The 19,242-nt window shown below is 66.3% G+C and overlaps 1 protein-coding gene across 3 annotated transcripts; it reads left to right on the top strand.

Annotated features, from left to right (window-relative positions):
* The first annotated feature begins 438 nt into the window (after positions 1 to 438).
* On the top strand, positions 439 to 5,900 carry LOC308585945 (maestro heat-like repeat-containing protein family member 7). Of its 3 annotated transcripts, none has more exons than XM_081192062.1 (7): positions 439 to 688; positions 901 to 1,048; positions 1,210 to 1,391; positions 2,197 to 2,334; positions 2,638 to 2,752; positions 5,035 to 5,105; positions 5,403 to 5,900. In XM_081192062.1, exons 1-6 carry the CDS (start codon positions 540 to 542, stop codon positions 5,071 to 5,073), a joined length of 771 nt encoding a protein of 256 aa, XP_081048188.1. In that variant the 5' UTR covers positions 439 to 539; the 3' UTR covers positions 5,074 to 5,105; positions 5,403 to 5,900. The 3 variants fall into 3 exon arrangements, with proteins under 3 accessions (XP_081048188.1, XP_081048187.1, XP_081048186.1); XM_081192061.1 differs by having other exon boundaries at positions 5,381 to 5,900; XM_081192060.1 differs by having other exon boundaries at positions 5,035 to 5,900.
* Positions 5,901 to 19,242: the final 13,342 nt, after the last annotated feature.

The raw sequence follows: 19,242 nt of genomic DNA, 5'->3' as shown, positions 1-19,242 counted from the left end.
CCCTATGGGCTTGCTTTGCAAGACGAAACGTCTTGCGAGTTCTTGCGAGTTTGTTTCCTTTTTCTTAAAGCCGCTAATAGCCGCTAAGCCGCTAAGCCGCTAATAGCCGTGCTTCGCAAGACAAAAAAACCGCAAGACGAAGAGACTCGCGGAACGGATTAATTTCGTCTTGCGAGGCACCACTGTATTTCAAGAAGCACTGTGAAATTTGAGATGTATTGTTATAAAAAATAATAGAAGTGGGAGGGAAGACTAAAGACAATACTAAGGAGAAGGAATGCGTAATTAAGAGGTAATGATGGATGATTGTCAGAGAAGCTGAAGGAAGTCCAAAAAGAGAGAATTTATTTGTTAAAAATTGGATAAAATTGTATATCTGTGTTGTAAATCAATAAAAATTATTATAAAAAAACACAAGTGAACAGCAGAGAACCGGCACGAGTAACGCTGACACCAAACCCTACATACATTAAGCAAAATAGAAACAGGTTCACCACACTTTCTCATCCTGGTCTTCTTTTATCTTCTTTCAGCTGCCTATGGTTGTGAAGGAGATTTATAACCATCTCCACCAGATCTCCGACACCCACACTAAGGATCAGACGCTTTCGGCTATTGTCAGCCTAGCCACCAAGCGCCTGCAGCCGGTCGTAGACAGCCTGTTGGACTGCTCGATGGAGTGTGATGAGTAAGTTTTTGTGATGTGAAAATGGGGAGGGCTAGATTTAAGGGGTTTCTTAATTTATATTTATTTATATTGAATTTCGTACTTGCAAAAAATTGTGCTCCAAGTTGTGGTTTCTTTCTTTGCTAATGTATGTGCAATATAAAGAAAATATCAAAGGCCTGACTTTTTTTAAGAAAAGGAAAAATGAAAAATTCTGTTTTGAAAAATTGCAGAAGTGCCGCAGAGATCTGGAAGGCGCTGGTTGCCAATCAGTATTCCAGCGTCAAGCTGCTGAGACCCCTCCTGAAAAGGCTGCAGGATGCAGACCCCAAAGCGGAAGTCACTTCCAGGCGACGCAGCACTTCTCAAATGCCAATGGCGGTCAGTTTCTCTCTCCTGGATTGTTTTGAATGGGAGCTGGATGGGGCTGGGGGCTTCTTGCTGAGTGAGATGGACCGAGGCTCTGAGTCGGGTCTGAGTCTGAGATCTTGATCTGACGATGACCTCTGCTGAATGCCGTTCTCCTCTCCTTGTCCCTCCAGGCTACCAACGCTCTGTGTCATATCCTGTCGTTCCCTGAGGCTGCAGGTATCCTGAAGAGCAAGTTCCACCACCTGCTCTTTGCACTTAGCACTCAGATCTGTTTTGTCCATGAGGCGAGAAGAAGAGGTTCGAGGGCGTCAAGTCTAATCCCGGAGCCCTCTTCGCATCTCGATCCGCTGACGTGAGGGACCTGCTAATGCATTTGGGGGGGCCCTCCCTTCTCTCTCTGACCCATAGGCTCAGCCCTCCCCCAAGAGATAGGCTTCATTTGGACATGGAGGTTCTGCTTAGGTTAGATAGCTAGGAGACCCAGGCTTCCCCAACCCCTGTGCTCTTCAGTCGCTTTGGACCACAACTGCCACCAGCCCCAGCCAGCATAACTGGGCTGAAGATGGGAGTTGTAGCCAAGGACACTAGGATGGGAGAGGATGCTGGAGGCTCTCCCGCACGATGGGCTGATTTGGGTGTGGTGGGACTCACGTGTCATGAAACCTTAAGTCTCCATCACAGCCAAAAGGTTGCCGCTTGTGCTGGAAACATGGGGGAGGCTGCAGGGGGTGATGGTTGGGGTTGGACTGCAAGATGTCAAGGACCTAAAACTCCCCAGATGAACATACCCAGACCTTGTGCTCATCATCGGAAGCCCCTCTTCACGTGTGCCTCCTCCACACAAGAATGGGGCCTTTTCTGTGGTGGCTCCCCATTAGTGGGTTGCTCTCCCCAGAGGGGCTTGCCTGGTGCCTTTAGATGCCAGGCAAAAATGGTCCTCTTCAATCAGGCCATTGGCTGATTAACCTCCTATGCCCTTTCAACTGTGTTTGTTGGAGGGAGAGGAGTTATTGGTTTGCTTTGGTTCTTGTTTTTATTCTGTATTTTGTGCTTTTTAACTTGCATTTTTATGTTGTGAACTGCTCGGAGATCTACAGGTGAAGGGCAGTATACAAATTTTAAAAATATAATCTTCTTTATTCCTTCACTTGACTCAGGATCGCTGTGCAGGCCCTGAAACAACTGATTGGGCGTCTTGAATACCTTGACGATTTAGAGTTTTTGGGGTTGCAAAGCTGCTGGGATATGCTGTCAAGTCCAGAAAGCTTTTTCAAAGGCATTCGTCTTCTGGCAAGGTAAGAAGGTGAAAAGGACTGGCAGGTGAGGCATGAAGAGCAAGGCCTGCTTTCTGGGGAAATGGGGATAAACTTCTTATTTATTTCAGAAAATGTACCATATTGTTCACTCTATAAGACGCAATTTTCCCCTCCTAAAAAGTAAGGGGAAATGTGTGTGCGTCTTATGGAGCGAATGCAGGTGGGAGGCTCTGCTCAGCGTTCAAGTAACCTGGTGGTGGTGGTTGTTGTGCAGGAACACTGAGCGGTTCTTCCTGCCAGCTTCAGGCTTGTGAATCCTTTGCTCTTACTCTTATGTTTCAGGACCTTGTTCAGCTCCTCGACCAAAGAGTACAGGAGGATTTCCCGATTGGCACGTGAATATATGTGCTCTCCAAACAATAAAAAGAGAGCCATCGGCATGGCGTTTTACTTTGAGGTAGGAACTGGAAACAGGGAATGCCTGTTCTAATGTCTCTTTTATATATATATATAAATATCTATTAAGATTTTACAAATTATATCAAACAAAACAATACACACAAACACAAAAAAAGAACAAGTATAATTTCAAAACCTTATTTTCTTAAAACTTACTTCACCGACCTCCTCATACCTCCCCTTTCTGCATTCCTATTTCAAATATTTAGTTCAGCAAATCCTCACCCTTAATTTTATCTAATTGTCGACCTTTCTTTTCTTTTAACTTAATCTTTACAGCTGTACTCCATTTAATTTCTAAAACCACATCATTCTAGCACTCATTAATTTTACAATGTTTCTTAAGATAGTTCTTAAATTTCTTCCAATCTTCTTCCGCCGTCTCTTTCCCCTGGTCCCAGATTCTGCCAGTCATTTCTGCTAGTCCCATATAGTCAATCACCTTCATCTGCCATTCTTCCAAGGTGGGTAGATCTTGTGTCTTCCAATACTTTGCGATGAGTATTCTTGCTGCTGTTGTAGCATACATAAAGAATGTTCTATCTTTCTTTGGCACCAATTGGCCAACAATGCCCAGGAGAAAGGCCTCTGGTTTCTTAAGGAAGGTATATTTAAATACCTTTTTCATTTCATTATATATCATTTCCCAGAAAGCCTTAATCCTTGGGCACGTCCACCAAAGGTGAAAAAAGTACCTTTAGTTTCTTTACATTTCCAACATTTATTATCAGGCAAGTGGTAATTTTTTGCAAGCTTGACTGGGGTCATGTACCACCTATAAATCATTTTCATAATATTTTCCTTTAAGGCATTACATGCCATAAATTTCATACCGGTGTTCCACAACTGTTCCCAGTCAGCAAACATAATGTTATGACCAATATCTTGTGCCCACTTTATCATAGCTGATTTCACTGTTTCACCTTGTGTATTCCATTTCAACAGCAAGTTATACATTCCTGACAAGTTCTTAGTATTGGGTTCTATCAGTTCTGTTTCTAATTTTGATTTTTCCACCTGGAAGCCAATTTTCCTGTCCAACTTAAAAACCTCCATTATTTGGTAATAATGGAGCCAGTCTCTCACTTTGTCTTTTAATTTCTCAAAACTCTGCAATTTAAATTTATCCCCCTCTTGTTCCAAAATTTCCCAATATTTCGGGCCTTTTGGCATCCATATTGAGTTTTTTCACAGCCTTAGCTTCCATTGGCGACAACCACCTTGGGGTTTTATTTTCCAACAGGTCTTTATATCTAATCCAGACATTATATAATGCTTTCCTGACAATATGATTTTTAAAAGCTTTGTGAGCTTTAACCTTATCATACCATAAATATGCATGCCACCCAAAAATATTGTTAAAACCTTCTAAATCCAAAATGTCTGTGTTCTCAAGAAGCAGCCAGTCTTTCAACCAGCAGAAAGCTGCTGATTCATAGTAAAGTTTAAAGTCCGGCAGGGCAAATCCCCCTCTTTCTTTTGCATCAGTTAAAATCTTAAGTTTTATTCTGGGTTTCTTTCCCTGCCAGACAAATTTCGAGATATCTTTCTGCCACTTCTTGAAACAATCCATCTTGTCCACGATTTGCAATATTTGAAACAAAAACAACATTCTAGGCAATACATTCATTTTGATCACAGCAATATGGCCCAACAGTGAAAGCTTCAAATTTGACCATATTTCTAGATCCTTTTTTACTTCCGTCCAGCATTTCTCATAATTGTCTTTAAATAAATTCACATTTTTAGCTGTCATGTTAATCCCCAAGTATTTCACTTTCTTAACCACAGTTAAACCCGTTTCATTCTGGAACCTCTCCCTTTCAGTAACTGTTAAATTTTTCTCTAATACCTTAGTCTTTAATTTATTCAGTTTAAATCCTGCGACTTGACCAAACTCTTGAATTAATTCTAAGACTCTTTTAGTACTAGTGTCTGGCTCTTGTAATGTAAGTACCAAGTCATCTGCGAATGCTCTCAGTTTGTACTGTTTAACTCCGACCTGTACCCCTTTAACCAGCTGGTCCCTTCTAATCATGTTCAGCAAAACCTCCAGGACCGATATAAAAAGCAATTATTTCTAATGTTTCTTATGGTTTCTTTATTCCTCGCAATTTAACTGTCAAATGTTCTTTAGCATTTACACATTTTTTATTTAATTGTACAACTTCAGCTGCATTCACTGCTATCATGTCTAATATATATGGACAATGTTTTTTGATAGAAGATGAATGCATACATAATAAAAGATGCACTTACAGTGGCTTTGCTCCAACTTAGGGGATGTCTGACTCCGATACGGACACTTCCATGACCTAGTGCGCAAGTTACTGCAGGCAGCAATCATACAGGTATTCCGTTAATGGATGGACAAGTCTTCACCTTTGGAAGGCTAAGATTTTTCTTAAAATTACATTTTTATATGTACTATTGGAAACACCTTAAAGCTGGTATAAGTTCATATGTATTTATTTTTGCCTGCTTTAAAGATTGATTTTTGTGTGTCTGCTGGTTTATTATATATCTTTTTTTCTCTTTGTTCCGCTATGTATCAGGGTGGGGAGACTAATAATAATAATAATAATAATAATAATAATAATAATAATCCTTTGCTCATCCAAATAAGCTGTTTTCATTTATTTATTGAGGCCACTAAGTCTTTGAACGGAAGAGATTTCTCCAGTTTCAAGCCTCATCTCATGCTCTTTATGAGCCAAGTCCAAACCCTCCTGCAGTTCAGACCCAGCTTAGGATGTGTTTGCTTCAGCATGATTCCAACCAGCTCATACTCCTTCCTTCCCTTTCCCACCAAAATGTACCTGACTGTGAGAGCAGAGGCGAATTAGATTGGGAGGGCCATGCCCAGCCCTAGAGGTTGGAATGCGGAGTCCAGGCCCACCAGAAACCAGCGGAGAACTCCATAGTTCCAAATGGAAGCACCAGCCTAGCTTCTGCTGTGGCCAGATTGGGATGAGAAGGGGCAGGAGGGGTCATGCGTGGCTGGGTGCTTCTTGATGAAGACCATTGAATTGAAGTGAGCTGCTTTGGGGGCCAACCTGAATCAATCCCAAAATAACCCGTTCAAGAGGTGCTTTTTAGAAACTGAGCTCACAGCCTAACTGTAAAACCATGACATTATATGCTTATGAAATACATGATATAAGGGGGGGGCAGCTCCATGGGTCACAAAAAGCCTGGGGGTCAAAACAAGGCAACACCTTCTCAGGTGAATATCAGGCTTGAGTCCATAAATGTTGCTCGACTTTATCTGGTGTCACTTAGGCTCTAACTGTTAGACCACCCGTGCTGCCGCCGCCGCTCGGCCCGTGAGACCGCCCGTGCTGCCGCCGCCGCTCGGCCCGTGAGATTGCCCGTGCTGCCGCCGCCGCTCAGCCCGTTAGACCGCCCGTCCTGCCGCCGCCTCCCTGCCCGTGAGACCGCCCGTCCTGCCGCCGCCGCCCGGCCCGTGAGACCGCCCATGCTGCCACCGCCGCTCGGCCCGTGAGACCGCCCGTCCTGCCGCTGCCGCTCAGCCCGTGAGACCGCCCGTCCTGCCGCCGCCCGGCCCGTGAGACCGCCCGTCCTGCCGCTGCCTCCCAGCCCGTGAGACCGCCCATCCTGCCGCCGCCGCCCGGCCCGTGAGACCGCCCGTCCTGCCGCCGCCGCCTGGTCCGTGAGACCGCCCGTGCTGCCGCCGCCGCCCGGCCCGTGAGACCACCCGTGCTGCCGCCGCCGCCCGGCCCGTGAGACCGCCCGTCCATCCGCCACCGCCCGGCCCGTGAGACCGCCCGTACAGCCGCCGCCGCCCGGCCCGTGAGAACGCCCGTCCTGCTGCCGCCGCCCGGCCCGTGAGACCGCCCGTCCTGCCGCCGCCACCCTGCTCGTGAGACCGCCCGTCCTGCCGCCGCCACCCTGCCCGTGAGACCGCCCGTGGTGCCGCCGCTGCCCGGCCCGTGAGACCGCCCGTCCTGCCGCCGCCGCCCGGCCCGTGAGACCGCCTGTCCTGCCGCCGCCGCCCTGCCTGTGAGACCGCCCGTCCTGCTGCCACCGCCTGGCCCGTGAGACCGCCCGTGCTGCCGCCGCCGCCCAGCCCGTGAGACCTCCCGTCCTGCCGCCGCCGCCCGGCCCGTGAGACCGCCCGTGCTGCCGCCACCACCGTGCCCGTGAGACCGCCCGTGCTGCCGCCGCCACCCGGCCCGTGAGACCGCCCGTGCTGCCGCCGCCGCCCGGGCCGTGAGACCTCCCGTCCTGCCGCCACCGCCCGGCCCGTGAGACCGCCCGTGCTGCCGCCACCACCCTGCCCGTGAGACCGCCCGTGCTGCCGCCGCCACCCGGCCCGTGACACCGCCCGTCCTGCCTCCGCCGCCCGGCCCGTGAGACCGCCCGTCCTGCCTCCGCCGCCCGGCCCGTGAGACTGCCCGTCCTGCCGCCGCCGCCCGGCCCGTGAGACCGCCCGTCCTGCCACCACCACCCTGCCCGTGAGACCGCCCGTGCTGCCGCCGCCTGGCCCGTGAGACCGCCCGTCCTGCTGCCGCCGCCTGGCCCGTGAGACCGCCCGTGCTGCCGCCGCCGCCCAGCCCGTGAGACCTCCCGTCCTGCCGCCGCCGCCCGGCCCGTGAGACCGCCCGTGCTGCCGCCACCACCCTGCCCATGAGACCTCCCGTCCTGCCGCCGCTGCCCGGCCCGTGAGACCGCCCGTGCTGCCGCCGCCGCCCGGCCCGTGAGACCGCCCGTCCTGCCGCCGCCGCCCGGCCCGTGATACCGCCCGGCCTGCCGCCGCCGCCCGGCCCATGAGACCGCCCGTCCTGCCGCCGCCGCCCGGCCCGTGGGAACGCCCGTCCTGCCGCCACCACCCTGCCCGTGAGACCGCCCGTGCTGCCGCCGCCTGGCCCGTGAGACCGCCCGTCCTGCTGCCGCCGCCTGGCCCGTGAGACCGCCCGTGCTGCCGCCGCCGCCCAGCCCGTGAGACCTCCCGTCCTGCCGCTGCCGCCCGGCCCGTGAGACCGCCCGTGCTGCCGCCACCACCCTGCCCGTGAGACCGCCCGTGCTGCCGCCGCTGCCCGGCCCGTGATACCGCCCGGCCTGCCGCCGCCGCCCGGCCCATGAGACCGCCCGTCCTGCCACCGCCGCCCGGCCCGTGAGAACGCCCGTCCTGCTGCCGCCGCCCGGCCCGTGAGACCGCCCGTGCTGCCGCCGCCGCCCGGCCCGTGAGACCGCCCGTGCTGCCGCCGCCGCCCTGCCCGTGAGACCGCCCGTGCTGCCGCCGCCGCCCGGCCCGTGAGACCGCCCGTGCTGACGCCGCCGCCCGGCCCGTGAGACCGCCCGTGCTGACGCCGCCGCCCGGCCCGTGAGAACGCCCGTCCTGCCGCCGCCTCCCTGCCCGTGAGACCGCCCGTCCTGCCGCCGTCCGGCCCGTGAGACCGCCCGTCCTGCCGCTGCCGCCCAGCCCGTAAGAACGCCCGTCCTGCCGCCGCCGCCCAGCCCGTGAGACCGCCCGTCCTGCCGCCGCCGCCTGGTCCGTGAGACCGCCCGTGCTGCCGCCGCCGCCCGGCCCGTGAGACCACCCGTGCTGTCGCCGCCGCCCGGCCCGTGAGACCGCCCGTCCATCCGCCGCCGCCCAGCCCGTGAGACCGCCCGTACAGCCGCCGCCGCCCAGCCCGTGAGAACGCCCGTCCTGCTGCCGCCGCCCGGCCCGTGAGACCGCCCGTCCTGCCGCCACCACCCTGCCCGTGAGACCGCCCGTGGTGCCGCCGCTGCCCGGCTCGTGAGACCGCCCGTCCTGCCGCCGCCGCCCGGCCCGTGAGACCGCCCGTCCTGCCGCCGCCGTCCTGCCGGTGAGACCGCCCGTCCTGCTGCCACCGCCTGGCCCGTGAGACCGCCCGTGCTGCCGCCGCCGCCCAGCCCGTGAGACCTCCCGTCCTGCCGCCGCCGCCCGGCCCGTGAGACCGCCCGTCCATCCGCCGCCGCCTGGCCCGTGAGACCGCCCGTACAGCCGCCGCCGCCCGGCCCGTGAGAACGCCCGTCCTGCTGCCGCCGCCCGGCCCGTGAGACCGCCCGTCCTGCCGCCGCCACCCTGCCCGTGAGACCGCCCGTGGTGCCGCCGCCGCCCGGCCCGTGAGACCTCCCGTCCTGCCGCCACTGCCCGGCCCGTGAGACCGCCCGTGCTGCCGCCACCACCCTGCCCGTGAGACCGCCCGTGCTGCCGCCGCCACCCGGCCCGTGACACCGCCCGTCCTGCCTCCGCCGCCCGGCCCGTGAGACCGCCCGTACAGCCGCCGCCGCCTGGCCCGTGAGAACGCCCGTCCTGCTGCCGCCGCCCGGCCCGTGAGACCGCCCGTCCTGCCGCCGCCACCCTGCCCGTGAGACCGCCCGTGCTGCCGCCGCCGCCCGGCCCGTGAGACCTCCCGTCCTGCCGCCACCGCCCGGCCCGTGAGACCGCCCGTGCTGCCGCCACCACCCTGCCCGTGAGACCGCCCGTACAGCCGCCGCCGCCCGGCCCGTGAGAACGCCCGTCCTGCTGCTGCCGCCCGGCCCGTGAGACCGCCCGTCCTGCCGCCGCCTCCCTGCCCGTGAGACCGCCGGTCCTGCCGCCGCCCGGCCCGTGAGACCGCCCGTCCTGCCGCTGCCGCCCGGCCCGTGAGACCGCCCGTCCTGCCGCCGCCGCCCGGCCCGTGAGACCGCCCGTCCTGCCGCCGCCTGGTCCGTGAGACCGCCCGTGCTGCCGCCGCCGCTCAGCCCGTGAGACCGCCCGTCCTGCCGCCGCCTCCCTGCCCGTGAGACCGCCCGTCCTGCCGCCGCCCGGCCCGTGAGACCGCCCGTCCTGCCGCTGCCGCCCGGCCCGTGAGACCGCCCGTCCTGCCGCCGCCGCCCGGCCCGTGAGACCGCCCCTCCTGCCGCCGCCGCCTGGTCCGTGAGACCGCCCGTGCTGCCGCCGCCGCCCGGCCCGTGAGACCACCCGTGCTGCCGCCGCCGCCCGGCCCGTGAGACCGCCCGTCCATCCGCCGCCGCCCAGCCCGTGAGACCGCCCGTACAGCCGCCGCCGCCCAGCCCGTAAGAACGCCCGTCCTGCCGCCGCCACCCTGCCCGTGAGACCGCCCGTGGTGCCGCCGCCGCCCGGCCCGTGAGACCTCCCATCCTGCCGCCACTGCCCGGCCCGTGAGACCGCCCGTGCTGCCGCCACCACCCTGCCCGTGAGACCGCCCGTGCTGCCGCCGCCACCCGGCCCGTGACACCGCCCGTCCTGCCTCCGCCGCCCGGCCCGTGAGACCGCCCGTACAGCCGCCGCCGCCTGGCCCGTGAGAACGCCCGTCCTGCTGCCGCCGCCCGGCCCGTGAGACCGCCCGTCCTGCCGCCGCCACCCTGCCCGTGAGACCGCCCGTGGTGCCGCCGCCGCCCGGCCCGTGAGACCTCCCGTCCTGCCGCCACCGCCCGGCCCGTGAGACCGCCCGTGCTGCCGCCACCACCCTGCCCGTGAGACCGCCCGTACAGCCGCCGCCGCCCGGCCCGTGAGAACGCCCGTCCTGCTGCTGCCGCCCGGCCCGTGAGACCGCCCGTCCTGCCGCCGCCTCCCTGCCCGTGAGACCGCCGGTCCTGCCGCCGCCCGGCCCGTGAGACCGCCCGTCCTGCCGCTGCCGCCCGGCCCGTGAGACCGCCCGTCCTGCCGCCGCCGCCCGGCCCGTGAGACCGCCCGTCCTGCCGCCGCCTGGTCCATGAGACCGCCCGTGCTGCCGCCGCCGCTCAGCCCGTGAGACCGCCCGTCCTGCCGCCGCCTCCCTGCCCGTGAGACCGCCCGTCCTGCCGCCGCCCGGCCCGTGAGACCGCCCATCCTGCCGCCGCCGCCCGGCCCGTGAGACCGCCCCTCCTGCCGCCGCCGCCTGGTCCGTGAGACCGCCCGTGCTGCCGCCGCCGCCCGGCCCGTGAGACCACCCGTGCTGCCGCCGCCGCCTGGTCCGTGAGACCGCCCGTACTGCCGCCGCCGCCCGGCCCGTGAGACCACCCGTGCTGCCGCCGCCGCCCGGCCCGTGAGACCGCCCGTCCATCCGCCGCCGCCCAGCCCGTGAGACCGCCCGTACAGCCGCCGCCGCCCAGCCCGTGAGACCGCCCGTCCTGCCGCCGCCGCACGGCCCGTGAGACCGCCCGTCCTGCCGCCGCCGTCCTGCCGGTGAGACCGCCCGTCCTGCTGCCACCGCCTGGCCCGTGAGACCGCCCGTCCTGCCGCCGCCGCACGGCCCGTGAGACCGCCCGTCCTGCCGCCGCCGCCCTGCCGGTGAGACCGCCCGTCCTGCCGCCGCCACCCTGCCCGTGAGACCGCCCGTGGTGCCGCCGCCGCCCAGCCCGTGAGACCTCCCGTCCTGCCGCCGCCGCCCGGCCCGTGAGACCGCCCGTGCTGCCGCCACCACCCTGCCCGTGAGACCGCCCGTGCTGCCGCCGCCACCCGGCCCGTGAGACCGCCCGTGCTGCCGCCGCCGCCCGGGCCGTGAGACCTCCCGTCCTGCCGCCACCGCCCGGCCCGTGAGACCGCCCGTGCTGCCGCCACCACCCTGCCCGTGAGACCGCCCGTGCTGCCGCCGCCACCCGGCCCGTGACACCGCCCGTCCTGCCTCCGCCGCCCGGCCCGTGAGACCGCCCGTCCTGCCTCCGCCGCCCGGCCCGTGAGACTGCCCGTCCTGCCGCCGCCGCCCGGCCCGTGAGACCGCCCGTCCTGCCGCCACCACCCTGCCCGTGAGACCGCCCGTGCTGCCGCCGCCTGGCCCGTGAGACCGCCCGTCCTGCTGCCGCCGCCTGGCCCGTGAGACCGCCCGTGCTGCCGCCGCCGCCCAGCCCGTGAGACCTCCCGTCCTGCCGCCGCCGCCCGGCCCGTGAGACCGCCCGTGCTGCCGCCACCACCCTGCCCATGAGACCGCCCGTGCTGCCGCCGCTGCCCGGCCCGTGAGACCGCCCGTGCTGCCGCCGCCGCCCGGCCCGTGAGACCGCCCGTCCTGCCGCCGCCGCCCGGCCCGTGATACCGCCCGGCCTGCCGCCGCTGCCCGGCCCATGAGACCGCCCGTCCTGCCGCCGCCGCCCGGCCCGTGGGAACGCCCGTCCTGCCGCCACCACCCTGCCCGTGAGACCGCCCGTGCTGCCGCCGCCTGGCCCGTGAGACCGCCCGTCCTGCTGCCGCCGCCTGGCCTGTGAGACCGCCCGTGCTGCCGCCGCCGCCCAGCCCGTGAGACCTCCCGTCCTGCCGCCGCCGCCCGGCCCGTGAGACCGCCCGTGCTGCCGCCACCACCCTGCCCGTGAGACCGCCCGTGCTGCCGCCGCTGCCCGGCCCGTGAGACCGCCCGTGCTGCCGCCGCCGCCCGGCCCGTGAGACCGCCCGTCCTGCCGCCGCCGCCCGGCCCGTGATACCGCCCGGCCTGCCGCCGCCGCCCGGCCCATGAGACCGCCCGTCCTGCCGCCGCCGCCCGGCCCGTGAGAACGCCCGTCCTGCTGCCGCCGCCCGGCCCGTGAGACCGCCCGTGCTGCCGCCGCTGCCCGGCTCGTGAGACCGCCCGTCCTGCCGCCGCCGCCCGGCCCGTGAGACCGCCCGTCCTGCCGCCGCCGTCCTGCCGGTGAGACCGCCCGTCCTGCTTCCACCGCCTGGCCCGTGAGACCGCCCGTGTTGCCGCCGCCGCCCAGCCCGTGAGACCTCCCGTCCTGCCGCCACCGCCCGGCCCGTGAGACCGCCCGTCCATCCGCCGCCGCCTGGCCCGTGAGACCGCCCGTACAGCCGTCGCCGCCCGGCCCGTGTGAACGCCCGTCCTGCTGCCGCCGCCCGGCCCGTGAGACCGCCCGTCCTGCCGCCGCCGCCACCCTGCCCGTGAGACCGCCCGTGGTGCCGCCGCCGCCCGGCCCGTGAGACCTCCCGTCCTGCCGCCACTGCCCGGCCCGTGAGACCGCCCGTGCTGCCGCCACCACCCTGCCCGTGAGACCGCCCGTGCTGCCGCCGCCACCCGGCCCGTGACACCGCCCGTCCTGCCTTCGCCGCCCGGCCCGTGAGACCGCCCGTACAGCCGCCGCCGCCTGGCCCGTGAGAACGCCCGTCCTGCTGCCGCCGCCCGGCCCGTGAGACCGCCCGTCCTGCCGCCGCCACCCTGCCCGTGAGACCGCCCGTGGTGCCGCCGCCGCCCGGCCCGTGAGACCTCCCGTCCTGCCGCCACCGCCCGGCCCGTGAGACCGCCCGTGCTGCCGCCACCACCCTGCCCGTGAGACCGCCCGTACAGCCGCCGCCGCCCGGCCCGTGAGAACGCCCGTCCTGCTGCTGCCGCCCGGCCCGTGAGACCGCCCGTCCTGCCGCCGCCTCCCTGCCCGTGAGACCGCCGGTCCTGCCGCCGCCCGGCCCGTGAGACCGCCCGTCCTGCCGCTGCCGCCCGGCCCGTGAGACCGCCCGTCCTGCCGCCGCCGCCTGGCCCGTGAGACCGCCCGTGCTGCCGCCGCCGCCCAGCCCGTGAGACCTCCCGTCCTGCCGCCGCCGCCCGGCCCGTGAGACCGCCCGTGCTGCCGCCACCACCCTGCCCATGAGACCGCCCGTGCTGCCGCCGCTGCCCGGCCCGTGAGACCGCCCGTGCTGCCGCCGCCGCCCGGCCCGTGAGACCGCCCGTCCTGCCGCCGCCGCCCGGCCCGTGATACCGCCCGGCCTGCCGCCGCTGCCCGGCCCATGAGACCGCCCGTCCTGCCGCCGCCGCCCGGCCCGTGGGAACGCCCGTCCTGCCGCCACCACCCTGCCCGTGAGACCGCCCGTGCTGCCGCCGCCTGGCCCGTGAGACCGCCCGTCCTGCTGCCGCCGCCTGGCCCGTGAGACCGCCCGTGCTGCCGCCGCCGCCCAGCCCGTGAGACCTCCCGTCCTGCCGCCGCCGCCCGGCCCGTGAGACCGCCCGTGCTGCCGCCACCACCCTGCCCGTGAGACCGCCCGTGCTGCCGCCGCTGCCCGGCCCGTGAGACCGCCCGTGCTGCCGCCGCCGCCCGGCTTGTGAGACCGCCCATCCTGCCGCCGCCGCCCGGCCCGTGATACCGCCCGGCCTGCCGCCGCCGCCCGGCCCGTGAGACCGCCCGTCCTGCCGCCGCCGCCCGGCCCGTGAGACCACCCGTGCTGTCGCCGCCGCCCGGCCCGTGAGACCGCCCGTCCATCCGCCCCCGCCCAGCCCGTGAGACCGCCCGTACAGCTGCCGCCGCCCAGCCCGTGAAAACGCCCGTCCTGCTGCCGCCGCCCGGCCCGTGAGACCGCCCGTCTTGCCGCCACCACCCTGCCCGTGAGACCGCCCGTGGTGCCGCCGCTGCCCGGCTCGTGAGACCGCCCGTCCTGCCGCCGCCGCCCGGCCCGTGAGACCGCCCGTCCTGCCGCTGCCGCCCGGCCCGTGAGACCGCCCGTCCTGCCGCCGCCGCCCGGCCCGTGAGACCGCCCGTCCTGCCGCCGCCTGGTCCGTGAGACCGCCCGTGCTGCCGCCGCCGCTCAGCCCGTGAGACCGCCCGTCCTGCCGCCGCCTCCCTGCCCGTGAGACCGCCCGTCCTGACGCCGCCCGGCCCGTGAGACCGCCCGTCCTGCCGCTGCCGCCCGGCCCGTGAGACCGCCCGTCCTGCCGCCGCCGCCCGGCCCGTGAGACCGCCCCTCCTGCCGCCGCCGCCTGGTCCGTGAGACCGCCCGTGCTGCCGCCGCCGCCCGGCCCGTGAGACCACCCGTGCTGCCGCCGCCGCCCGGCCCGTGAGACCGCCCGTCCATCCGCCGCCGCCCAGCCCGTGAGACCGCCCGTACAGCCGCCGCCTCCCTGCCCGTGAGACCGCCCGTCCTGCCGCTGCCCGGCCCGTGAGACCGCCCGTCCTGCCGCTGCCGCCCGGCCCGTCAGACCGCCCGTCCTGCCGCCGCCGCCCGGCCCGTGAGACGGCCCGTCCTGCCGCCGCCGCCCGGCCCGTGAGACGGCCCGTCCTGCCGCCGCCGCCTGGTCCGTGAGACCGCCCGTGCTGCCGCCGCCGCCCGGCCCGTGAGACCACCCGTGCTGCCGCCGCCGCCCGGCCCGTGAGACCGCCCGTGCTGCCGCCGCCGCCCAGCCCGTGAGACCGCCCGTCCTGCCGCCCCCACCCTGCCCGTGAGACCGCCCGTGGTGCCGCCGCTGCCCGGCCCGTGAGACCGCCCGTCCTGCCGCCGCCGCCCGGCCCGTGAGACGGCCCGTCCTGCCGCCGCCGCCGGGTCCGTGAGACCGCCCGTGCTGCCGCCACCGCCCAGCCCGTGAGACCACCCGTGCTGCCGCCGCCGCCCAGCCCGTGAGACCGCCCGTCCTGCTGCCACCGCCCGGCCCGTGAGACCGCCCGTGCTGCCGCCACCACCCTGCCCGTGAGACCGCCCGTGCTGCCACCGCCACCCGGCCCGTGAGACCGCCCGTCCTGCCTCCGCCGCCTGGCCCGTGAGACCGCCCGTCCTTCCGCCGCCGCCCGGCTCGTGAGACCGCCCGTCCTGCCGCCACCACCCTGCCCGTGAGACCGCCCGTGCTGCCGCCGCTGCCCGGCCCGTGAGACCCCCCGTGCTGCCGCCGCCGCCCGGCCCGTGAGACCGCCCGTCCTGCCGCCGCCGCCCGGCCCGTTATACCGCCCGGCCTGCCGCAGCCGCCCGGCCCGTGAGACCGCCCGTCCTGCCGCCGCCGCCCGGCCCGTGAGAACGCCCGTCCTGCTGCCGCCGCCCGGCCCGTGAGACCGCCCGTGCTGCCGCCGCCGCCCTGCCCGTGAGACCGCCGGTCCTGCCGCCGCCCGGCCCGTGACACCGCCCGTCCTGCCGCTGCCGCCCGGCCCGTGAGACCGCCCGTCCTGCCGCCGTCTGGTCCGTGAGACCGCCCGTCCTGCCGCCGCCTGGTCCGTGCGACCGCCCGTGCTGCCGCCGCCGCTCAGCCCGTGAGACCGCCCGTCCTGCCGCCGCCTCCCTGCCCGTGAGACCGCCCGTCCTGCCGCCGCCCGGCCCGTGAGACCGCCCGTCCTACCGCTGCCGCCCGGCCCGTGAGACCGCCCGTCATGCCGCCGCCGCCCGACCCGTGAGACCGCCCGTCCTGCCGCCGCCGCCTGGTCTGTGAGACCGCCCGTGCTGCCGCCGCCGCCCGGCCCGTGAGGCCACCCGTGCTGCCGCCGCCGCCCGGCCCGTGAGACCGCCCGTCCTGCCGCCACCACCCTGCCCGTGAGACTGCCCGTGCTGCCGCCGCCGCCCGGCCCGTGAGACCACCCGTGCTGCCGCCGCCGCCCGGCCCGTGAGACCGCCCGTCCTGCCGCCACCACCCTGCCCGTGAGACCGCCCGTGGTGCCGCCGCTGCCCGGCCCGTGAGACCGCCCGTCCTGCCGCCGCCGCCCGGCTCGTGAGACCGCCCGTCCTGCCGTTGCCGTCCTGCCCGTGAGACCGCCCGTCCTGCTGCCACCGCCTGGCCCGTGAGACCGCCCGTGCTGTCGCCGCCACCCAGCCCGTGAGACCTCCCGTCCTGCCGCCGCCGCCCGGCCCGTGAGACCGCCCGTGCATCCGCCGCCGCCCGGCCCGTGAGACCGCCCGTACAGCCGCCGCCGCCCGGCCCGTGAGAACGCCCGTCCTGCTGCCGCCGCCCGGCCTGTGAGACCGCCCGTCCTGCCGCCGCCACCCTGCCCGTGAGACCGCCCGTGGTGCCGCCGCATCCCGGCCCGTGAGACCGCCCGTCCTGCCGCCGTCGCCCGGCCCGTGAGACCGCCCGTCCTGCCACCGCCGCCCTGCCCGTGAGACCGCCCGTCCTGCTGCCACCGCCTGGCCCGTGAGACCGCCCGTGCTGCCGCTGCCGCCCAGCCCGTGAGACCTCCCGTCCTGCCGCCGCCGCCCAGCCCGTGAGACCGCCCGTGCTGCCGCCACCACCCTGGCCGTGAGACCGCCCGTGCTGCCGCCGCCACCCGGCCCGTGAGACCGCCCGTGCTGCCGCCACCGCCCGGCCCGTGAGACCTCCCGTCCTGCCGCCACCGCCCGGCCTGTGAGACCGCCCGTGCTGCCGCCACCACCCTGCCCGTGAGACCGCCCGTGCTGCCGCCGCCACCCGGCCCGTGAGACCGCCCGTCCTGCCTCCGCCGCCCGGCCCGTGAGACCGCCCGTCCTGCCTCCGCCGCCCGGCCCGTGAGACCGCCCGTCCTGCCGCCGCCGCCCGGCCCGTGAGACCGCCCGTCCTGCCGCCACCACCCTGCCCATGAGACCGCCCGTGCTGCCGCCGCCTGGCCCGTGAGACGGCCCGTGCTGCCGCCGCCTCCCAGCCCGTGAGACCTCCCGTCCTGCCGCCGCCGCCCGGCCCGTGAGACCCCCCCTGCTGCCGCCACCACCCTGCCCGTGAGACCGCCCATGCTGCCGCCGCTGCCCGGCCCGTTAGACCGCCCGTGCTGCCGCCGCCGCCCGGCCTGTGAGACTGCCCGTCCTGCCGCCGCCGCCTGGCCCGTGATACCGCCCATCCTGCCGCCGCCGCCCGGCCCATAAGACCGCCCGTCCTGCCGCCGCCGCCCGGCCCGTGAGAACGCACGTCCTGCTGCCGCCGCCCGGCCCGTGAGACCGCCCGTGCTGCCGCCACCACCCTGCCCGTGAGACCGCCAGTGCTGCCGCCGCTGCCCGGCCCGTGAGACCGCCCGTGCTGCCGCCGCCGCCCGGCCTGTGAGACCGCCCGTCCTGCCGCCGCCGCCCGGCCCATAAGACCGCCCGTCCTGCCGCCGCCGCCCGGCCCGTGAGAACGCCCGTCCTGCCGCCGCCGCCCGGCCCGTGAGACCGCCCGTGCTACCGCCGCCGCCCGGCCCGTGAGACCGCCCGTGCTGCCGCCGCCGCCCTGCCCGTGAGACCGCCTGTGCTGCCGCCGCCGCCCGGCCCGTGAGACCGCCCGTGCTGACGCCGCCGCCCGGCCCGTGAGACCGCCCGTCCTGCCGCCGCCGCCCGACCCGTGAGACCGCCCGTGCTGCCACCGCCACCCTGCCCATGAGACCGCCCGTGCTGCCGCAAACCCTAACCCTTATGCTAACTCTAACCCTAACCCTAACCCTATCCCTATCCCTATCCCTAACCCTAAACCTAACCGTATCTCTAACCCTATCTCTAACCCTAACCTTAACCCTATCCCTATCCCTAACCCTAACCCTAACCCCAATCCTAACCCTAACCCTAACCGTAACCCTAACCCTAACCCTAACCCTAACCCTAACCACAATCCTAACCCTAAACCTAAACCTAACCCTAACCGAAATGCTAAACCTACCCCTACCCCTACCCCTAACCCTTACCCTAATCCTAACCCTAACCCTAACCGAAATGCTAAACCTACCCCTACCCCTACCCCTACCCCTTACCCTAACCCTAACCCTAACCCTAACCCCTAACCCCTAACCCTAACCCTAACCCTAACCCCTAACCCCTAACCCCTAACCCTAACCCCTAACCCCTAACCCCAACCCTAACCCCTAACCCTAACCCTAACCCTAACCCCTAACCCCTAACCCTAACCCTAACCCTATCCCTATCCCTAACCCCTAACCCCTAACCCTAACCCTAACCCTAACCCCTAACCCTAACCCTAACCCCTAACCCCTAACCCCTAACCCTAACCCTAACCCCAAACCTAAACCCCAAACCCTAACCCCAAACCCAAAACCCAAAACCCAAAACCCCTAACCCTAACCCTAACCCTAACCCTAATCCGAACCGAACCGAACCGAAACGCTAACCCTAACCCTAACCCTAACCGAAATGCTAAACCTACCCCTAACCCTAACTCTAACCCTAATCCTAACCCTAACCCTAACCCTAACCCTGACCCTTACCGTAACACTAAACGTAACCTTAACCCTAACCCTAACCCTAACCCTAGCCCTAGCCTTGCCCTAACCCCAACCCTAACCGAAACGCTAAACCTAACCCTAACCCTTACCCTATCCCTATCCCTATCCCTATCCCTATCCCTTTCCTTTCCCTAACCCTAACCCTAACCCTAACCCTAACCCTAACCCTAACCCCAATCCTAACCCTAACCCTAACCCTAATCCGAACCGAAACGCTGACCCTAACCCTAACCCTAACTCTACCTTTAACCCTAACCCTAACCCTATCCCTATCCCTATCCCAATCCCTATCCCTATCCCTATCCCTATCCCTAACCCTAAGTCTAACCCTAACCCTAACCCTAACCCTAACCGAAACGCTAACCCTAACCCAAATCCTAACCCTAACCGTAACCGTAACCCTAACTCTAACGCTAACCCTAACCCTAACCCCAATCCTAACCCTAACACTAACCCTAACCGAAATGCTAACCCTAACCCTAACCCTAACCCTAACCCTAACCCCAATCCTAACCCTAACCCTAACCCTAACCCTAACCGAAATGCTAACCCTAACCCTAACCCTAACCCCAACCCCAACCCTAACTCCAACCCCAACCCCAACCCTAACCCTAACCCTAACGCTAACCCCAATCCTAACCCTAACCCTAACCCTAACCCCAACCCTAACCCTAACCA

Source organism: Podarcis bocagei, assembly GCF_964188305.1.
Source record: "Podarcis bocagei genome assembly, chromosome: 4".
Classification (NCBI taxonomy): Eukaryota; Metazoa; Chordata; class Lepidosauria; order Squamata; family Lacertidae; genus Podarcis; species Podarcis bocagei.
Note: the sequence above shows the minus strand (reverse complement) of the source record. Positions and strands in the feature narration are given on the sequence as shown.

What these genes read in the sequence shown, in the direction of transcription:
- LOC308585945 (XM_081192062.1), top strand. Translation starts at nt 540, where the DNA reads ATGGTTGTGAAGGAGATTTATAACCATCTCCACCAGATCTCCGACACC. An exon ending in CTTCTCAAATGCCAATGGCG is followed by an intron (nt 1,049 to 1,209) that starts GTCAGTTTCTCT and finishes TTGTCCCTCCAG; the next exon opens with GCTACCAACGCTCTGTGTCA. An exon ending in GCATGGCGTTTTACTTTGAG is followed by an intron (nt 2,753 to 5,034) that starts GTAGGAACTGGA and finishes GCTCCAACTTAG; the next exon opens with GGGATGTCTGACTCCGATAC.